The sequence below is a fragment of the Bos javanicus genome, chromosome 16, assembly GCF_032452875.1.
Source record: "Bos javanicus breed banteng chromosome 16, ARS-OSU_banteng_1.0, whole genome shotgun sequence".
Lineage (NCBI taxonomy): Eukaryota > Metazoa > Chordata > Mammalia > Artiodactyla > Bovidae > Bos > Bos javanicus.
This window is the reverse complement of record NC_083883.1, coordinates 19582298-19600109: the sequence shown is the minus strand read 5'-3', so window position 1 is coordinate 19600109 and position 17812 is coordinate 19582298. Positions and strand designations below refer to the sequence as shown.

The 17812-nt window shown below is 42.7% G+C and overlaps 1 protein-coding gene across 1 annotated transcript in view; it reads left to right on the top strand.

The window, feature by feature from the left end:
* LOC133227578 (usherin-like) overlaps window positions 1–17812 on the top strand; it is a 77705-nt gene that overhangs the window by 47911 nt on the left and 11982 nt on the right. The window contains exon 8 of the mRNA XM_061382189.1: window positions 3831–4075. Within this exon, the coding sequence (XP_061238173.1) occupies window positions 3831–4075 (245 nt within the window). The remainder of the gene's footprint in view (window positions 1–3830; window positions 4076–17812) is intronic.

The following is a 17812-nucleotide window of genomic DNA, read 5'->3' as shown; positions in this document are numbered from 1 at the left end:
ATGCCTTCCCTAGAGACAGGCAATTAACAGGATGGGATTTACTCTGACTCCAGCTCTGGGTTGGGTTTTTCTTTGGAGTCAAAGGGAATTGACTTACCCCCAGGAATCCCTTACCCTGACCATGAATTTCCCACTTGATGAGTGGAGTCCCTTAAAATGAAAGGGTACTTTGCAAAGAGAAACAGGGATGAAGAGACACGATCTGGTCAGGATTTTCAAGCTCTTCATAACAAAGGAGAAATCTCCTCTCGGTTCATGAATACAAATTGGGGTCCCATTGCTGAAAGGAGGAAAACCGAAAACCATGTGAAGTTATGGAAGATTCTAAGAGGTCTTGTCCAACTAATGTCCATAGTCACATTTAATTTGTATGATATAACTTTAAAAATGTTTCTGTTCCCTTGCATGAAGGCACCTTCAAGCAGGAAATTCACACAGACCTCATTTCCATCCAACTGGTGGGAGAGCTGTTTCCCTTTGGAGGCTTCCCCTGGACAGGCTGCCCTACATCCCCCTGAGTCCTCTTAAGCAAGGGGTCCACTGGGACCGTCAGATCCACTTCTGGAGTTACAGTCCTGTGCTCCACATGGAGAAAGTGCAACTCTTCAGTGCCTAGGCAAAAACTGTTGAGTTGTTTTTTAAATCAAACAACAAACATTGGTTCCTAATTAGAGGAATTCCAATCTGCTGGAGCTTGATCAGAATTTTGACAACAACATTTCATTTTAGAGATGAGGCCCAGAGAGGCAGTGACTTTTTTAGGACAGAGCTATCAGAAAGAGCTAGGGTTAGCAAAGTATATCCCTCACGGCATTCAAATTTTAAGTCACCCTCTCTCCCTCCTTGAAACATCCTCACCCCAGTACTGAACACTTCCTCTTTGATCCACTTCCCCTGAGAATGTGGGTGTGAGGGCCAAGCAAGCCCAAGCAGTCCTTCAGGTGCTGAAAAGGCAGAAGGCCATCCACAGAACAGGCATTTGCAGCTATGTCTGTCTGTCCTTCTTCCTCTTGACTGTTTGTTGTTGTTCAGTCGCACAATGTCTGATTCTTTGTAACCCCATGGACTGCAGAACACCAGCCTTCCCTGTTCATCAGTTCAGTTCAGTTCAGTCCCTCAGTCGTGTCCGACTCTTTGCGACCCCATAAATCATAGCACGCCAGGCCTCCCTGTCCATCACCAACTCCCGGAGTTCACTCAGACTCACGTCCATCGAGTCAGTGATGCCATCCAGCCATCTCATCCTCTGTCGTCCCCTTCTCCTCCTGCCCCCAATCCCTCCCAGCATCAGAGTCTTTTCCAATGAGTCAACTCTTCGCATGAGGTGGCCAAAGTACTGGAGCTTCAGCTTCAGCATCATTCCTTCCAAAGAAATCCCAGGGCTGATCTCCTTCAGAATGGACTGGTTGGATGTCCTTTCAGTCCAAGGGACTCTCAAGAGTCTTCTCCAACACCACAGTTCAAAAGCATCAATTCTTCGGCACTCAGCCTTCTTCACAGTCCAACTCTCACATCCATACATGACTACTGGAAAAACCATAGCCTTGACTAGACAGACGAACCTTTGTTGGCAAAGTAATGTCTCTGCTTTTGAATATGCTATCTAGGTTGGTCATAACTTTCCTTCCAAGGAGTAAGTGTCTTTTAATTTCATGGCTGCAGTTACCATCTGCAGTGATTTTGGAGCCCAAAAAATAAAGTCTGACACTGTTTCCCATCTATTTCCCATAAAGTGATGGGACCAGATGCCATGATCTTCGTTTTCTGAATGTTGAGCTTCAAGCCAACTTTTTCACTCTCCACTTTCACTTTCATCAAGAGGCTTTTTAGTTCCTCTTCACTTTCTGCCATAAGGGTGGTGTCATCTGCATATCTGAGGTTATTGATATTTCGCCTGGCAATCTTGATTCCAGCTTGTGCTTCTTCCAGTCCAGCGTTTCTCATGATGTACTCCAACTCCCAAAACTCACTCAAACTCATGTCCATCGAGTCAGTGATGCCATCCAGCCATCTCATCCTCTGTCATCCCCTTCTCCTCCTGCCTTCAGTCTTTCCCAGCAAAGGGTTTTTCCAATGAGTTGGCTCTTCACATGAGGTGGCCAAAGTATTGGACATCAGCTTCAGCATCAGTCCTTCCAATGAATATCCAGGGTTGATCTCCTTTAGGATGGACTGGTTGGATCTCCTTGCAGTCCAAGGGACTCTCAAGAGTCTTCTCCAACACCACAGTTCAAAAGCATCAATTCTTTGTCACTCAGCCTTCTGTGTGGTCTAACTCTCACATCCGTACATGACTACTGGAAAAACCATAGCTTGGACTATACAGACGTTTGTCAGCAAAGTGATATCTCTGCTTTTTAATATGCTGTCTAGGTTTGTCATTGATTTTCTTCCAAGGAGCAAGCGTCTTTTAATTTCAGGGCTTCAGTCACCATCTGCAGTAATTTTGGAGCCCAAGAAAATAAAGTCTGTCACTGTTTCTATTTTTTCCCCATCTACTTGCCATGAAGAGATGGGACTGGATGCCATGATCTTCGTTTCTTGAATGTTGAGTTTTAAATCAGCTTTTTCATTCTCTTCTTTCACTTTTATCAAGAGGCTCTTTAGTATCTCTTCACTTTCTGCCATTAGGGTGGCATCATCTATATATTTGAGGTTATTGATATTCTTCTGGCAATCTTGATTCCAGCTTGAGCTTCATCCAGCCCAGCATTTCACATGATGTACTCTGCATATAAGTTAAATAAGCAGGGTGACAATACACAGCCTTGACATGCTCCTTTCCCAATTTTGAACCATAGCATTGTTCCAAGTCCAGTTCTAACTGTTGATTCTTGACCTACGTACAGGTTTCTCGGGAGGCAGGCAAGGTGGTTTGGTATTCCCATCTCTTGAAGAATTTTCCTCAGTTTGTGCCATGAGCCTTGGCTTTAGAAAAGCAGCTCCCTGGCTCTCTGCTTTATGCCAGTCTAATGGCAGCTGCCACAGATTCTGAGGCCTCCAAGCTGGCCCTGGCAAGGGGCTAGGCTTGAGATGATCTCTAGACTCTCTCCTGCCCAGGTCAGCAGGCTGATGGCAGGATTCCACCACCTTACCCTGCCCTGAAGTGGACCCGGAAGCCCTTCCTACCTCCCTGGCCCATTCCAGTTCTCCAAGGGCATTTGAATGATGACTTGCAGAGCTTTTGCTGCTTAACCGAGGGGCCAGAGCACAAGAAGTAAAGAAACTATATGTTAATGAGTGCAGGCTATTAACAACCCAACAGAAAATGGGATCTGCTGTCTCAATATCTGTTTTGCACAGAACTTCACGGGAACAGGGCAGTTACAGGAAGTGAGGGAACTCTGGATTCACACAGCTATGTGTGTTGTGTGATGAGGTGTCTGTAGCAATATTTGTCTTGGTTCCAGCCCTTCACGTGAGCCCAGAAAGGACTTTGCTCCCAGGACAAACAGCTGTGACTTAGGCTTTCCCCAGGGTTACTTGGCATGCATGCACATGTGCTCAGTTGTGTCCAATTCTTTGCAGCCCCACAGAAGGTTACTTTGATAACCCTCTTGAAAATCTCCTCGTCCTGCCTCCAACTGTAATTCCAGGGAATGTGCCAAGGCAGCTGCCATTTCCAACCCGAGAAGTGTCAGCAGGGTCTCCTGAGGGTTGTCAGGGTCTCCTTATATCCCGCCGACCCACTGTACCATTTCCCCAGCCTGAGCACAAGTGCACCCTAACACTATAAATTCCTGTCTAGTTTATTATCAAACAACAGAGCAAGAAGTCACAAATTTGCCTTTTGAAATAACGTTTCCCTTTTCTGTCCTTGGGTTTTGCAGGCCTGGTGCTGACAACTCCTGGAGAAAAGAAAGGATCAAGAAGCAAAAGCACGGAGTTCTACAGCGAGTTGTGGTTCATAGTGTTAATGGCAGTGCTGGGCTTGATTTTGTTGGCCATTTTCCTGTCCCTGATACTACAGAGAAAAATCCACAAAGAACCATATATCAGAGAGAGGCCTCCCCTAGTGCCTCTTCCAAAACGAAGGTCTCCACTGAATGTCTACCCACCCGGGGAAACCCATGTGGTATGTTTCTAAAGGCAGCCTCGCTTCTCTCCCAATGGACCAGAATATTTGTTTTGATTTAGAAGGAAGGATTTTCAAAACCACAGTAACAAGGGACTAGATGACAGTTCAGTCTGGCTAAATGTGGGGCCAAGGGAGGCTAACCCTTGAATAGCATTCTCAGCTTCGGCTGCTCATTAGATATACATGGTGTGTGTGTGTGTGTGTGTGTGTGTGTGTGTGTTTATTTATTTATTTTTAATTAATTTATTTATTTGGCTGTGCTGGGTCTTAGTTGTGACATTCAGAATCTTCCATCTTTGTTAAGGCGTGTGGGATCTTTAGTGGTGGCCTATGGGATCTAGTTCCCAACCAGGGATGGAACCTGGGCCCCTGCATTGGGAGAATGAAGTCTTGGCCTTGGACCACCAAGGAAGTCCCCTGGTTGCACAACAGAACCACCTGCTGCTAGAGACAGAGTCTTGGCGTGTGCCCCCCAAATTCATATGTTGAAACCCTAGTCCCAAATGTGATGCTATCTGGGGGGGAAGGGCTTTGAGAGGCAATTAGGTCGTGAGGATGCAGCTTCATGACTGGGATTAGTGCCCTTATAAAAGAGACCCCAGGGAGTTCCCCTGTCCCTTCCACCATGTGGGGACCAGGAAGTGTGCCCCCATCACACATTCAATCTGTTGGCACCTTGATATTGGACTTCCCAACCTCCAGAGTTTAAGAAGTAAATTAGTGTTGTCTCTAGGCCACCCAGTCCACAGTGTTCTGTTACAGCAGCAGGCTAAGACATCTAGGAAACTGAAAATACCAATGCCTGGGCCTTATCCCAGAAATTCTGATTTCATTGGCCTTGGATGGGACTTGGGGATTGGTATTCTTTTTCAAACTTCAAAAGTGATTCTAATGTGCCCTGGGGGTGAATATGTCTGCTCTGTAGTTATGTCAGGGCATGGCAGAGGAGAGTTGTATGTTGAAATCAGCTGGGGAGTTTATAGGTTATTGTTACTGTGCAACTTGGAAGATTAGAGATAAAAGGGAAGATGGGGAGGGATTTAAGTCCTAGCAGTGCTGGATCTGTCCTTGGCCATAACACCCTGCACCAGGGCGGATGGATGGCTCTTTGTGGCTCCAGACCACCCACTGCCAAGACAGAGGTCGGGCAAAGATTCAGGGGCTAAAGGTAACACAGAGGGTGACCCGGGGCATTGCCCCACAGAGCACTAATTGAAGGCGTAAAGGAGACTGATCCCCACGGTGCACTCTGCAGTGGGGCTGTGTCTGCCTGGGCCAGGAAAGGCTGTAATTTCTAATCTCCCCCAGGCACCAGTCTGCTCCGCAAACTGTGTGCCAAAACCCATCTGCCTCATCTTCCCCCAGTTTGCACTAGACTCTGTGTGAGCTAGTGGCCACCGTGTGTAACTGAAATTCTGATCACCAATTCCAGTGTGTAGGGGAGGTTTTCCACACCAGAACAAAATTCTCTGACATCAGCTGGGTGTCTTCCAGTTCAATTCAATTCTGTCGCTATCTACCCAGAAACAGCCTCAGATCCCACCAGAGTCTCAGTCCTACGAGACTCTTGCCTGCTCTGTGTCCCCTTCCTGCCAACTTCAGACAAGTCGAGGTTGTGACTACTGGCTACAGATTGGAGGTTCCAATGACCCACTCCTTCAGTTTTTAAATTTGTTAACGAATTTAACAAATGGTAACAAAATTTCAATTCATTGTCATTTTCAAGATCACAAAGCATGAGTTTAGTCCCGCTAGTTTAAGTTCAGGTTTTACTTCCACAGTCAGCCCTACATATCTACAAGTTCCACACTGACACCCACACAGGGCTGACCGTAAGATCCGAGCTTTCTTGGATTTTGGTACCCATGGAGGGGGCGGTTCCTGGAGCCAGTTCCCCTTGGATATGGAGGAACAATTGTATTTACTGGCTTGCAGATTCTTTCATTCTCTGAAATACTAAAAAATCATGCAGTGTCACTTTGGACTAAGCAATTAGTTTCTACTAACTGAGTTCTGCAATTTAAATTGCAGAACTCTTTATGTTATGAAAATGCATCTCCAGATAGTAGTAATGTGTGGCTATGATTATGCTGTCCTTGGAGAAACATGAAGAATTTGTTTTTATTTTAATTTTATTAAAATATAGTTGATTTATAATGTGTTGATTTTGCTGAAGGACAGAGAGATTCAGTTATACATACACATATATATATATTCATTTTCATATTTTTTTCTATTGTGCATTATCAAAGGATATTGAGCATAATTCCCCTGCTGTACAGTAGGACCTAGTTACTTATCCACCCTGTATACAATAGTTTGCATCTACTAATCCCAAACTCCCAGTCCTTACCGCCTCCATATCCCTAGGCAACCCAAGTCTGTTCTCTGTGCCCTTAGGTCTGTTTCTGTTTCATAGATAAATTCACTTGTGACATATTCTAGATTCCACCGTAGGTATTATCATACAGCACTGGTCTTTGACTTTGGCTTACTTCACTTCGTGTGATAATCTCTAGGTCCTTCCATGTTACTACCGACGGCATTATTTCATTCTTTGTTATGGCTGAGTAAATATCCCACTGTGTAAAACAACACGTCTTCTTTATCCATTCATCTGTTGATAGACATTTAAGTTGTTTCCATATCTTGGGTATCGTAAATAGTGCTGTTATGAACATTGTGGCTGCATGTATCTTTGCAAACTAGAGTTTTGTCTGGACATGCCCAAGGGGTATGACCACTGGATCATAGGACAGCTGTATTTTTAGTTTTTTGAGGAACCTCCATGTTGTTTTCCATAGTGGCTGTACCAATTTAGACTCCTACCATGTGTATAGGAGAGTTCCCTTCTCTGCCAGCATTTATTGTTTGTGACTTTGTTTCTGCTGGCCATTCTGATGAGTGTGCGGTGGTATCTCATTGTAGTTTTGATGTGCATTCATCAAATAATTAGCAATTGAGCATCTTTTCATGTGTTTATTGGCCATCTGTGTGTCTTCTTTGGAGAAATGTCTATTTAGGTCTTTGGCTCATTTTTTAAATGGGTTGTTTTTCTTTATTGAGTTATATGAACCATTTATATATTCTGGAAATTAAGCCCTTGTTGGGCTGTACATATTTGCAAATATTTTTTCCCAGTTCATATGTTGCCTTTTCATTTGGTTTATGGTTTCCTTTGCTATGCAAAAGTGTATAAGTTTGATTAGGCCCCATTTGATGATTTTTAGCTTTTATTTCTATTGCCTTGGGAGACTGAGCTAAGAAAACATTAGTACGATTTATGTCAGAGAATGTTTGATCTGTGTTCCCTTCTAAGAGTTTGATGGTGCCGTGTCTTGTATTTAAGACTTTAAGCCATTTTGAGTATATTTTTGTGCATGGTATGAGGGTGTGTTCTAATTTCATTGACATGTGTGTGGTTGTCCAGCTTTCCCAACACCACTGTTGAAGAGACTCTCCTTCCCACTGTATTTTCTTGTCTCCTTTGTTAATTGACCATACGTGTGTGTATTTATTTCTGGGCTCTTTATTCAGTTCCATTGATCCACATGTTTTTTGTGCCAATCCCATATTGTTTTGATTACTGTAGTTTTGTAATAATGTCTCACAACCCACTGTTTGCATTCAAACAATTTGCTAGGACAATTCACAAAACCCAGAGAAACATTTTACTTACTGGATCACTAGTTTCTTATAAAAGGATATATGTCAGTAACAACTAATGGAAGAGACCTTGCAGAGGGCAAGGTCTAGGGGAAGGACCCAGGGCATCCATGCCCCAAATGCACCTCTCTCCCCAAATCTCCATGTGCACAACAACTCAGAAGCCATCTGGGCCCCATGTTGGGGGCAGGGGTGGTGGTTATGGAGGTTTTGTTATGTAGGCGTGACTGATTGTTATTGGCTATTGGTGATTGATTCAACCCCCATTCCTTCTCTCCTCTCTGGAGAGCAGAGGGTGAGACTGAAAATTCTGACCCTTTAATCAAGGCGTTGGTTTCCCTGGCACTCAGCCCCAAATTAAGTGCAATCAAAAGTCACTTCATTAACATAACAAAAGACACATTTGTCATGCTAATTATTTAGAAAATTCTAAGTATTTGAGAAGCCCTGTGCCAGAATCCAGACAAAGATCAAATATGTATTTCTCATTCCAAGACTTCATCCTAATCTCAAAGAAGTGCAATGCCAACAAATGTTTAAACTACCATACAGTTGTACTCATTTCACATGGTAGCAAGATAATGCTCAAAATCCTTCAAGTTAGGCTTCAACAGTATGTGAACTGAGAACTTCCAAACATACAAGCTGGGTTTAGAAAAGGCAGAGGGACCTGAGATCAAATTGCCAACATCCACCGGATCGTAGAAAAAGCAAGAGAGTTCCAGAAAAACATGGGCTTCATTGACTACACTAAAGCCTTTGACTGTGTGGATCACAGCAAACTGTGGAAAATTCTTCAAGAGATGGGAACACTGAAGCACCTTACCTGCCTCCTGAGAAGTCTGTATGCAAGTCAAGAAGCAACAATTAGAACCAGACATGGAACAAAAGACGTTCCAAATTGAGAAAGGAGTACATCAAGGCTGTATATTGTCACCCTGCTTATTTAACTTATATGCAGAGTACATCATGTGAAATGCTGGGCTGGATGAATCACAAGCTGGAATCAAGATTGCTGGGAGAAATATCAGCAACCTCAGATATGCAGATGAAACAACCCTAATGGCAGAAAGTGAAGAGGAACTAAAGAGCTTCTTGTTTAAGGGGAAAGAGGAGAGTGAAAAAGCTGGCTTAAAACTCAACATTCAAGAAACGAAGATCATGGCATCCAGTTCCATCACTTCATGGCAAATAGATGGGAGAAAATGGAAACAGTGGCAGATTTCATTTTATTTTATTGAGCTCCAGAATTACTGTGGATGTTGACTGCAGCCATGAAATTAAAAGACACTTTCTCCTTGGGAGAAAAGCTATGACAAACCTAGATAGTATATTAAAAAGCAGAGACATTACTTTGCCAAAAAAGGTCTGTATAGTCCAAGCTATGTTTTTTCCAGTAGTCATGTATGGATGTGAGAGTTGGACCATAAAGAAGGCTGAGCACCAAAGAACTGATGCCTTTGAACTGTGGTGCTGGAGAAGACTCTTGAGAGTCCCTCGGACTGCGAGGAGATCCCACCAGTCAATCCTAAAGGAAATCAGTCCTGAGTGTTCATTGGAAGGACTGATGCTGAAGCTGAAGCTCCAATACTTCGGCCACCTGATGCAAAGAGCCAACTCATGGGAAAAGACCTTGATGCTGGGAAAGATTGAGAGCAGGAAGAGAAAAGGGCAACAGAGGATAAGACGTTTGGATGGAATCACCGACTCAGTGGACATGAGTTTTAGCAAGCCCTGGGAGATAATGAAGAACAGGGAAGCCTGGCATGCTGCAGTTCATGGGCTCACAAAGAGTTGCACAAGACTTAGCAACTGAACAACAAATGATTTGAGAAGTCCGGTGCCAGAATCCAGACAAAGATCAAATATGTATTTCTCTTTATAAATTAGTTATCACAGCATCATCCAATTTAAGCACAGAAACCTGGTCAAAGTGCTTAAGTTTCAAGACTTCATATGAAGGAATGAAAGCACTGCCCACCTTCCAGACCTGTTCACTTTTCAAAGACAGAGCAATGAGCAGATGAAAAAGTCCCGAGGAAGTGAGATCACAGCCAAGTAGCAGAAGCCTTGAGAGCACAAGAGAGCCACAGTCTCTCAGAGACCCTTGGACTGCGGCTGGTGCAGGAAGCAGCCAGGGGACATTGACTGGGTGGTGGGAAAGCAAGAAAGATGCTCTCTATCCCCTGGCACTTGGCTCCCTCGACAACCGGATCCCCTCTCCTGGCTCCTCCTCCAAGCCTCCCTCCTCCCTGAGCATCTGGGTCCTCGTGCGGGCCAGCTGCTGAATGTACGGCTGCTGAGTGATCAGTTCAAGCCCAGGGTCACGTGCTTCTGTTCAGGGGAGAGTCCTGAGGAGACTCTCTTTGAGGGGCTGACACTGCACAGTTTTGGACAATGATGTTCTCAGCACTGATGGAGAGAGGAACCAGGAAGGCTGGAAAGGTCTGTTTAGCTGACCTAGGAGATGACTCAAATCACCCCTGGGACCCATTGAGTGTGAGGAGAAGGTGAATGGGGTGGTTGCTCAGGTACATCTCTATGACATGACGTGAGTTACAGGAGACAAACCCACAGGCCAGTAGCATCCAGAACTGGGTCAGGGGTCATTTCTGTCCCTCAACCCATCCCTCCAGACAGGCCCCTCTGCCTGGTAGCCTGTCCTGAGGAGGAATCTAGTTTTGCCTCTTGGGTTGAGTTAGTGATCAAGAAGCAAGCAGGTCATTTCTGTGGGCAAGTTAATATCGGGACGGTTCCTTTGCATGGGGTTTTCCTGAGTCTTGTTAATCATGGTTTTGTCCAAGTGAGGTTCCTAAATATTGGTATCAGCGTCACCTGGGAGGCAGTCCTGAATCTGAGGAGGAAACCGGAGAATCTGCCATTTCCAGCAGCCTCGGGAGGTCTGAGCTCAGGGAAGTTTGAGGACAGCCCTCAATGAATGAAAAGATGATTTAGTTGCTGTGAGCTGTGTATACAGTCCCATAGCCAGTAGAACCTGCACAGGGAGGTGACTGCAATTCCATTTATGTGAGGTATTTACATAGTCAAAGTCAGGGAAGCAAAGCCCAGAGTGGTATTGCCAGGGGCTGGGGGAGGGGGGAATGGGCAGTTGCTATGATCAGGTGGAAAGTTTCCGTGATGAATGACGCAGTTCTAGAACTGTGCTCTACCACATGCTCCTGCTGCTGTTGCTGCTGCTGCTAAGTCGCTTCAGTCATGTCCGACTCTGTGGGACCCCATAGACGGCAGCCCACCAGGCTTCCCCGTCCCTGGGATTCTCCAGGCAAGAACACTGGAGTGGGTTGCCATTTCCTTCTCCAATGCATGAAAGTGAAAATTCAAACTGAAGTCTCTCAGTCGCGTCCGACTCTAGTAACCCGACCCTATGGACTGTAGTCTACCAGGCTCCTCTGTCCATGGGATTTTCCAGGCAAAAGGTACTGGAGTGGGGTGCCATTGCCTTCCCCACCACATGCTCCTACAAAGAGCAATGCAGTGTTGTTGGGAAGTTAGATTGCTTACTTTAATACAATCAAATTTAAAAATAAAACAGGTGAAACTACTTATGAGCTCAACAAGACCCAGGCCAAGCTACACGTGGGGCCAGACAGGCTTCAGCTGGGAGAAGCTGACAAATTCAAACCCCTCCTCCTCTGTTCCTGAGAACATCTGAGTACAGCAGAGCACCCCGCCCCTGCCTCGCCCACAATTCACTTCTGCTGAGGGTCCTAGACGGAGTGAGGAAGGGAAGGAATAGGAGGCCAGGGGCTATGGGCCCAGAGAAGTGGCTCTTAGTAGGCAGGGAGTGTGCTATTTTCAGGTTCTGGAGGGTTCACAGAAGAGAGTGCCGGCAACATTTGTCCGAACCCCATTGAATCACAGTTTAATTCTACCCAGTGGACAAAAGATCCTTGCAAGCCTGCTTTTCTCAGACCTTATTGAAACTATTCTCATCAAGTTGGAGACTTGGATGAACATTAGCAAATGTTATTCAAACTAAAGAGAAGACACTTGCATTAGGAGAGCAAAACCAAGAGCTGAAATAGATGTCCATGGGCTCCAGAATCTGCAGGTAAGAATCTGAACAGGAGCGGGCTGCATTCACCTGCTCAGCTTCACTGACTGACTTGCTTTTCACTTGAGTACTGGGTTCTCAATGCAACACACACACACACCCACACACCCTCATCATGTGACAAGCTGTGGTCTCAGTTCTGCTGTAATCCTGTCCCAGGCACTCCTGTCCTCTGAACAGCTAAGGTACTCTTTGAGGTCAGAAACAAAAAGAATTTAAAGCTCCATCCTGAACAGAGGTAAACGGGTCAGTAGTGCCAGAGAATGAGAGAACTGTTTATATTGTTTAATACTAAATTTTTTTTTAACATTTTCAAAATGACACAGCATCAATTGAGTCCAGCTAAGTTTAAGTGCAGGTTTCACTTGCACAGTCAGCCCAAGTCTCTACAGGTTCCACACCCACAGACAGAGGGCTGACTGTGGGACTAGAGCATCCTCCAATTCTAGTACAAGGCCAGGGTCCTGAGGCCCATCCCCCTTGTAAATTGAAGGATAACTGTAATGTAATTACTGACTTGAAGATCCTTTCATTCTTTACTAATAAATGTCAGCATGGTGCTAAGTCTCTGCTCACCAAATCTTTTATATTGTAGAACTTTGTACATATCTGAAAATGCATCTCCAAATAGTATTAATGTTTGGATATGCTTATGCTGCCTTGGGAGAAGCACAAAGAACTTGGTTTTTGTCTGCTTGTTTTGTTTTATTGAAGTAGAGTTGATTTACAATGTTGTGTTAATGTCTGCTGTACAACAAAGTGATCCAGTTATACATATATATTTATGCATGCTTTTTTATATTCTTTTCCACTATGGCTTATCTGGGGATATTGAATATGGTTCTCTGTGCTCTAGAGTAGGACCTTGTTTATTCATTGTATGCAAAATTCTTTGTACCTGCTAATCCCAAACTCCCTATCCATTCCTTCCCCGTTTACCTCCCCACTGGCAAACAAAAGTGTGTTCTCTGTGAGTCTGTTTCTGTTGAATATGGGTTCATTTGTTTTGTATTTTAGATTCCATCATAAGTAATATTGTATGGTATTTGTCTTTCTCTCTGACTTACTTCACTTAGTGTGATAATCTCTAGGCCCATCCATGTTGCTCCAAATGGCATTATTTCATTCTTTTTTTGTGGCTGAGTAATATTCCATTGTATATATGTACTACATCTTCTTTATCCATTGCTCTGTTGATGGGCATTTAAGTTGTTTCCGTATCTTGACTTTGCAAATAGTCCTGGTGTGAACATTGGGGTACATGTATTTTTTAAATTTATTTTTAATTGAAGGATAATTGCTTTACAATATTGGTTTGATTTCTGCCATACATCAACATGAATTAGCCATGAGTATACATATGCCCCCTCACTCATGAACCTCCCTCCCACCTCCCACCTTTTCCCACCCCTTTAGGTTGTTACAGAGCTCCAGTTTGAGCTGCCTGAGTCATACAGCAAATTTCCATTGGTTACATTTATCTTTTTGAATTAATTTTTTTTTCTGGATATATGCCCTGGGGTGGGATTGCTGGATCATATGGTAGCTCTATTTTTAGTTTTTTGAGAACCCTCCATACTTTTTTTTCACAGTTGGCTGCACCAGTTCACATTCCCACCAGTAATACAAGAAGGTTCCCTTTTCTGTACAGCCACTCTTGCATTTGTTGTTTGTAGACTTTTTAATGATGGCCATTCTGATCAGTGTGAGATGGTTCAGTTCAGTAGCTCAGTCGTGTCCGACTCTTTGCGACCCCATGAATTGCAGCACGCCAGGCCTCCCTGTCCATCACCAACTCCCGGAGTTCACTCAGACTCACGTCCATCGAGTCAGTGATGCCATCCAGCCATCTCATCCTCTGTCGTCCCCTTTTCCTCCTGCCCCAATCCATCCCAGCATCAGAGTCTTTTCCAATGAGTCAACTCTTTGCATGAGGTGGCCAAAGTACTGGAGTTTCAGCTTCAGCATCATTCCTTCCAAAGAAATCCCAGGACCGATCTCCTTCAGAATGGACTGGTTGGATCTCCTTGCAGTCCAAGGGACTCTCAAGAGTCTTCTCCAACACCACACTTCAAAAGCATCAATTCTTCAGTGCTCAGCCTTCTTCACAGTCCAACTCTCACATCCATACATGACCACTGGAAAAACCATAGCCTTGACTAGACATATATGTACGTTAATGCTGTTTCAAATTCTTTCCCCATATAGCTTATTACAGAATATTAAGCAGAGTTCTCTGTGCCATACATTAGGTCCCTGTTGATTATCTGTTGTATATGTGGTAGTGTATATATGTTATTCACAACCTCCTAATTTACCCTTACCCAGAACTTCCCCTCTGTAACTATATGTTTGTTTTCTAAGTCTATGAGTCTGTTTCTTTTTTTGTCAGTTCGTTTATACCACGTTTAGATTCCACATGTAAGAGATATCAGATGATATTTGTCTTTCTCTGTTTGACTCACTTCACCTAGTATGCTGATTTCTAGGCCCATCAGTGTTGCTTCAAATGGCATTATTTCCTGCTTTAATGACTGAGTAATAATCCACTATGACTATGTACCACATGTTTGTCCACTCATCTTTTAATGTACATTTGTTTCTTCCATGTCATCACTATTGTAAATAGTGCTGCAGTTAACATTGGGGCACATGTACCTTTTCCAAGTATGATTTTTCTGGATATATGCCCAGGTATGGGAATGCTGTGTTACATGGTAGCTCAAGTTTTTTAAGGAAACTCCATGCTGTTCTTGATAGTGACTGTTAACAATTTATATTTCCACCAACAGTGTAGGAGGGTTCCCTGTTCTCCGCACCCTCTCAAGCATTTATTGTTTATAGACTTTTTGATGATGGCCATCCTTACTGCTGTGAGGTGACACCTCATTGTAGTTTTGATTTACATTTCTCTAATAATTAGTGTTATTGAGCATCTTTTCATGTGTTTTTTGGCCATCTGTATACATTCTGTAGAGAAATGTCTATTTGGACCTTCTGCCCATATTCTGATTGTCGTTTTTTTTTTTTTTTTTTTTTTCAATATTGAGCTGCAGGAGCTGTTTATACTCTTTGGAAAGTAACCCCCTGTAGATCACATCATTTGCAAATATTTTTTTCCCCATTCTATGGTTTGCCTTTTTGTCAGTGGTTTCCTTTGCTGTGCAAATCTTTTTATGTTTAATTAGATCTCATTTGTTTTTATTTTTATTTTCCTGACTGTAGAAGGTGTATCAGAAAAAAATCTTACTGCAGTTTATGTCAAAGAATGTTCTGCCTATATTTCCTCCAAGAGTTTTATAGTGTCTGGAATTACATTGGGGTTTTTAATCCATTTTGAATTATTTTTGTGTATGATGTTAGAAAGTATTCCAATTTCATTCTTTTATTTGTAGCTGTCCACTTTTTCCAGCACCACATACTGAAGAAATTATCTTTTCTCTGTTGTATGCCCTTGCCTTATTTGTCATAGAATAGGTGATAGCAGGTGCATGCGTTTATTTCTGGACTTTCAACCCTGTACCATTGATACAATTTCTTTGTTCCAATGCGGTACTGTTTTGTTTACTGTAGTTTTGTAGTATAAAGTCAGGTAGCCTGATTTCTCCCACTCCATTTTTCTTTCTTATGTTACTTTGGCTATTTGGGGTCTTTTGGTTTTAATTCTGTGAAAAATGCCATTGATAATTTGATAGGAATTGCATTGCATCTATAGATTGCTTTGGGAAGTATAGTCATTTTCATAATATTGATTCTTCTAATCCAATGCTATGCTATCTCTCTCCATGTCTTTGTGCCATCTTTGATTTCATCAAAATCTTACAGTTTTCTGAGTATGAGTCTCTAGCTTCCTTAGATAAATTTATTCGTAGTTGTTTTATTCCTTTTGAGGCAGTGGTAAATGGGATTGTTTCCTGAATTTCTCTTTCTGATCGTTCACTGTTAGTGTATAGGAAGGCAAGAGATTTCTGTGTATTAATTTTGTATCCTGTCACTTTACCAAATTCATTGATGGCCCCTAAAAAGTTTCTGATGGCATCTTTAGAATTCTGTACATATAGTATCATATCATTTGCAAATAGTGACAATTTTACTTTTTCTTTTCCAATTACGATTCTTTTTCTTTTTCTTCTCTGATTGCCATGCTAGGACTTTCAAAAGTATGTTGAATAATAGTGGCAAGAGTGGACATCCTTGTCTTTTCCTGATCTTAGAAGAAACACTTTTAGTTTTTCACCATTGAAAATTGTATTTGCTGAGCATTTGCCAAATATGGCCTTATTATGTTGATATTGGTTCCCTCTATGCCCACTCTCTGGAGAGGTTTTTTTTTTTTTTTTTTTTTTTTAATGGGTGATGAATTTTATCAAATGCTTTTTCTATTTCTATTGAGATCATGTGGTGTTTGCTTTTTTGATATGTCATATTTCATTGACTGATTTACACTTGTTGGACCATACTTGTGACCCTGGGATGAATCCAAGTTATTCATGGTATATGGTATCTATTACGTATTGTTGGATTTGGTTTGCTGATATTTTGTTGAGAATTTTTCTATCTGTATTCATCAATGATATTGACCTATAATTATCTTTTTTGGTAGTGACTTTAGTTGTGGTGGGGCTTCCATGATAGCTCAGTTGGTAAAAAAAAAAAAAAATCCATTGGCAATGCAGGAGACCCCGGTTCAATTCCTGGGTCAGGAAGATACACTGGAGAAGGGACAGGTTATCCACTCCAGTATTCTTGGGCTTCCCTTATGGCTCAGCTGGTAAAAAATCTGCCTGCAATGCAGGAGACCTGGGTTTGATCCTTGGGTTGGGAAGACCCCCTGGAGAAGGGAAAGGCTACCCTCTCCAGTATTCTGGCCTGGAGAATTCCATGGACTCTATAGTCCATGGGGTCGCAAAGAGTCGGACATGGCTGGGCGACTTTCACTTGCACTGGTTGTGGTATCAGTGTTGGTATGCTCATGGAATGCCTTTGGGAGTGTTCCCTCCTCTTTAGTCTTTTGGAAGAGTTTGGGAAGGATCAACGTTTTTCTTTGTATGTTTGGTAGAATTTGCCTGAGAAAACATCTGACCCTGGAGTTTTGTTTGTAAGTTTTATTTAAATTACAGATTCTGTTCCACTGCTAGTGAATGGACTGTTCAGGTAATCTTATTTCTTCTTACTTCAGTTTTGGTACACTGTGTTTCTCAAAACTTGTCTGTTTCTTGTACGTTGTTGAATTTGTTGACAAAATAATTCTTCACAGTTTTCTCTTTGTTCATTTCTGTAGTATCAGTTGTCAATTCTCCTCTTCCTTTTCTTATTTAATTTCGTTGCATCTTCTTCTATAACTTTAAAATCTCTAATTTATTTCCTATCTGATTTTTTTTTATCTGCTTGTTTCTGCCGACTTTAGGTTTTGTTTCTTCCTTTTCTCTTTTAGATGATGTGTTGAGTTGTTTATTAGAGATTTTTCTGTTCTTAAATAAATTCAATATAGCTGTGAACGTCTGTCTCACCAGAACTGCTTTTGCTGCATTGCCCAGATTTTGTATGGTTGTGTTTTCATTGTCATTTGCCTCAATGCATTTTTAATTATTTTTTGTGTCTTTCACAGAAAAGTTTTTATTTTCCTTATTTATCTTAAAATAGTTTATACTGAAGTATAGTTGATTTACATTGATGTGTTAGTTTCAGCTATACAGCAAAGTGATTTAGTTATACATAGTACATATTGTCCAGAGAAGGCAACGGCAACCCACTCCAGTACTCTTGCCTGGAAAATCCCATGGACGGAGGAGCCTGGTGGGCTGCAGTCCATGGGGTCGCGAAGAGTCAGACACGACTGAGCGAGTTCACTTTCACTTTTCACTTTCATGCACTGGAGAAGGAAATGGCAACCCACTCCAGTGTTCTTGCCTGGAGAATCCCACGGATGGGGGAGACTGGTGGGCTGCTGTCTATGGGGTCGCAAAGAGTTGGACATGACTGAAGTGACTTAG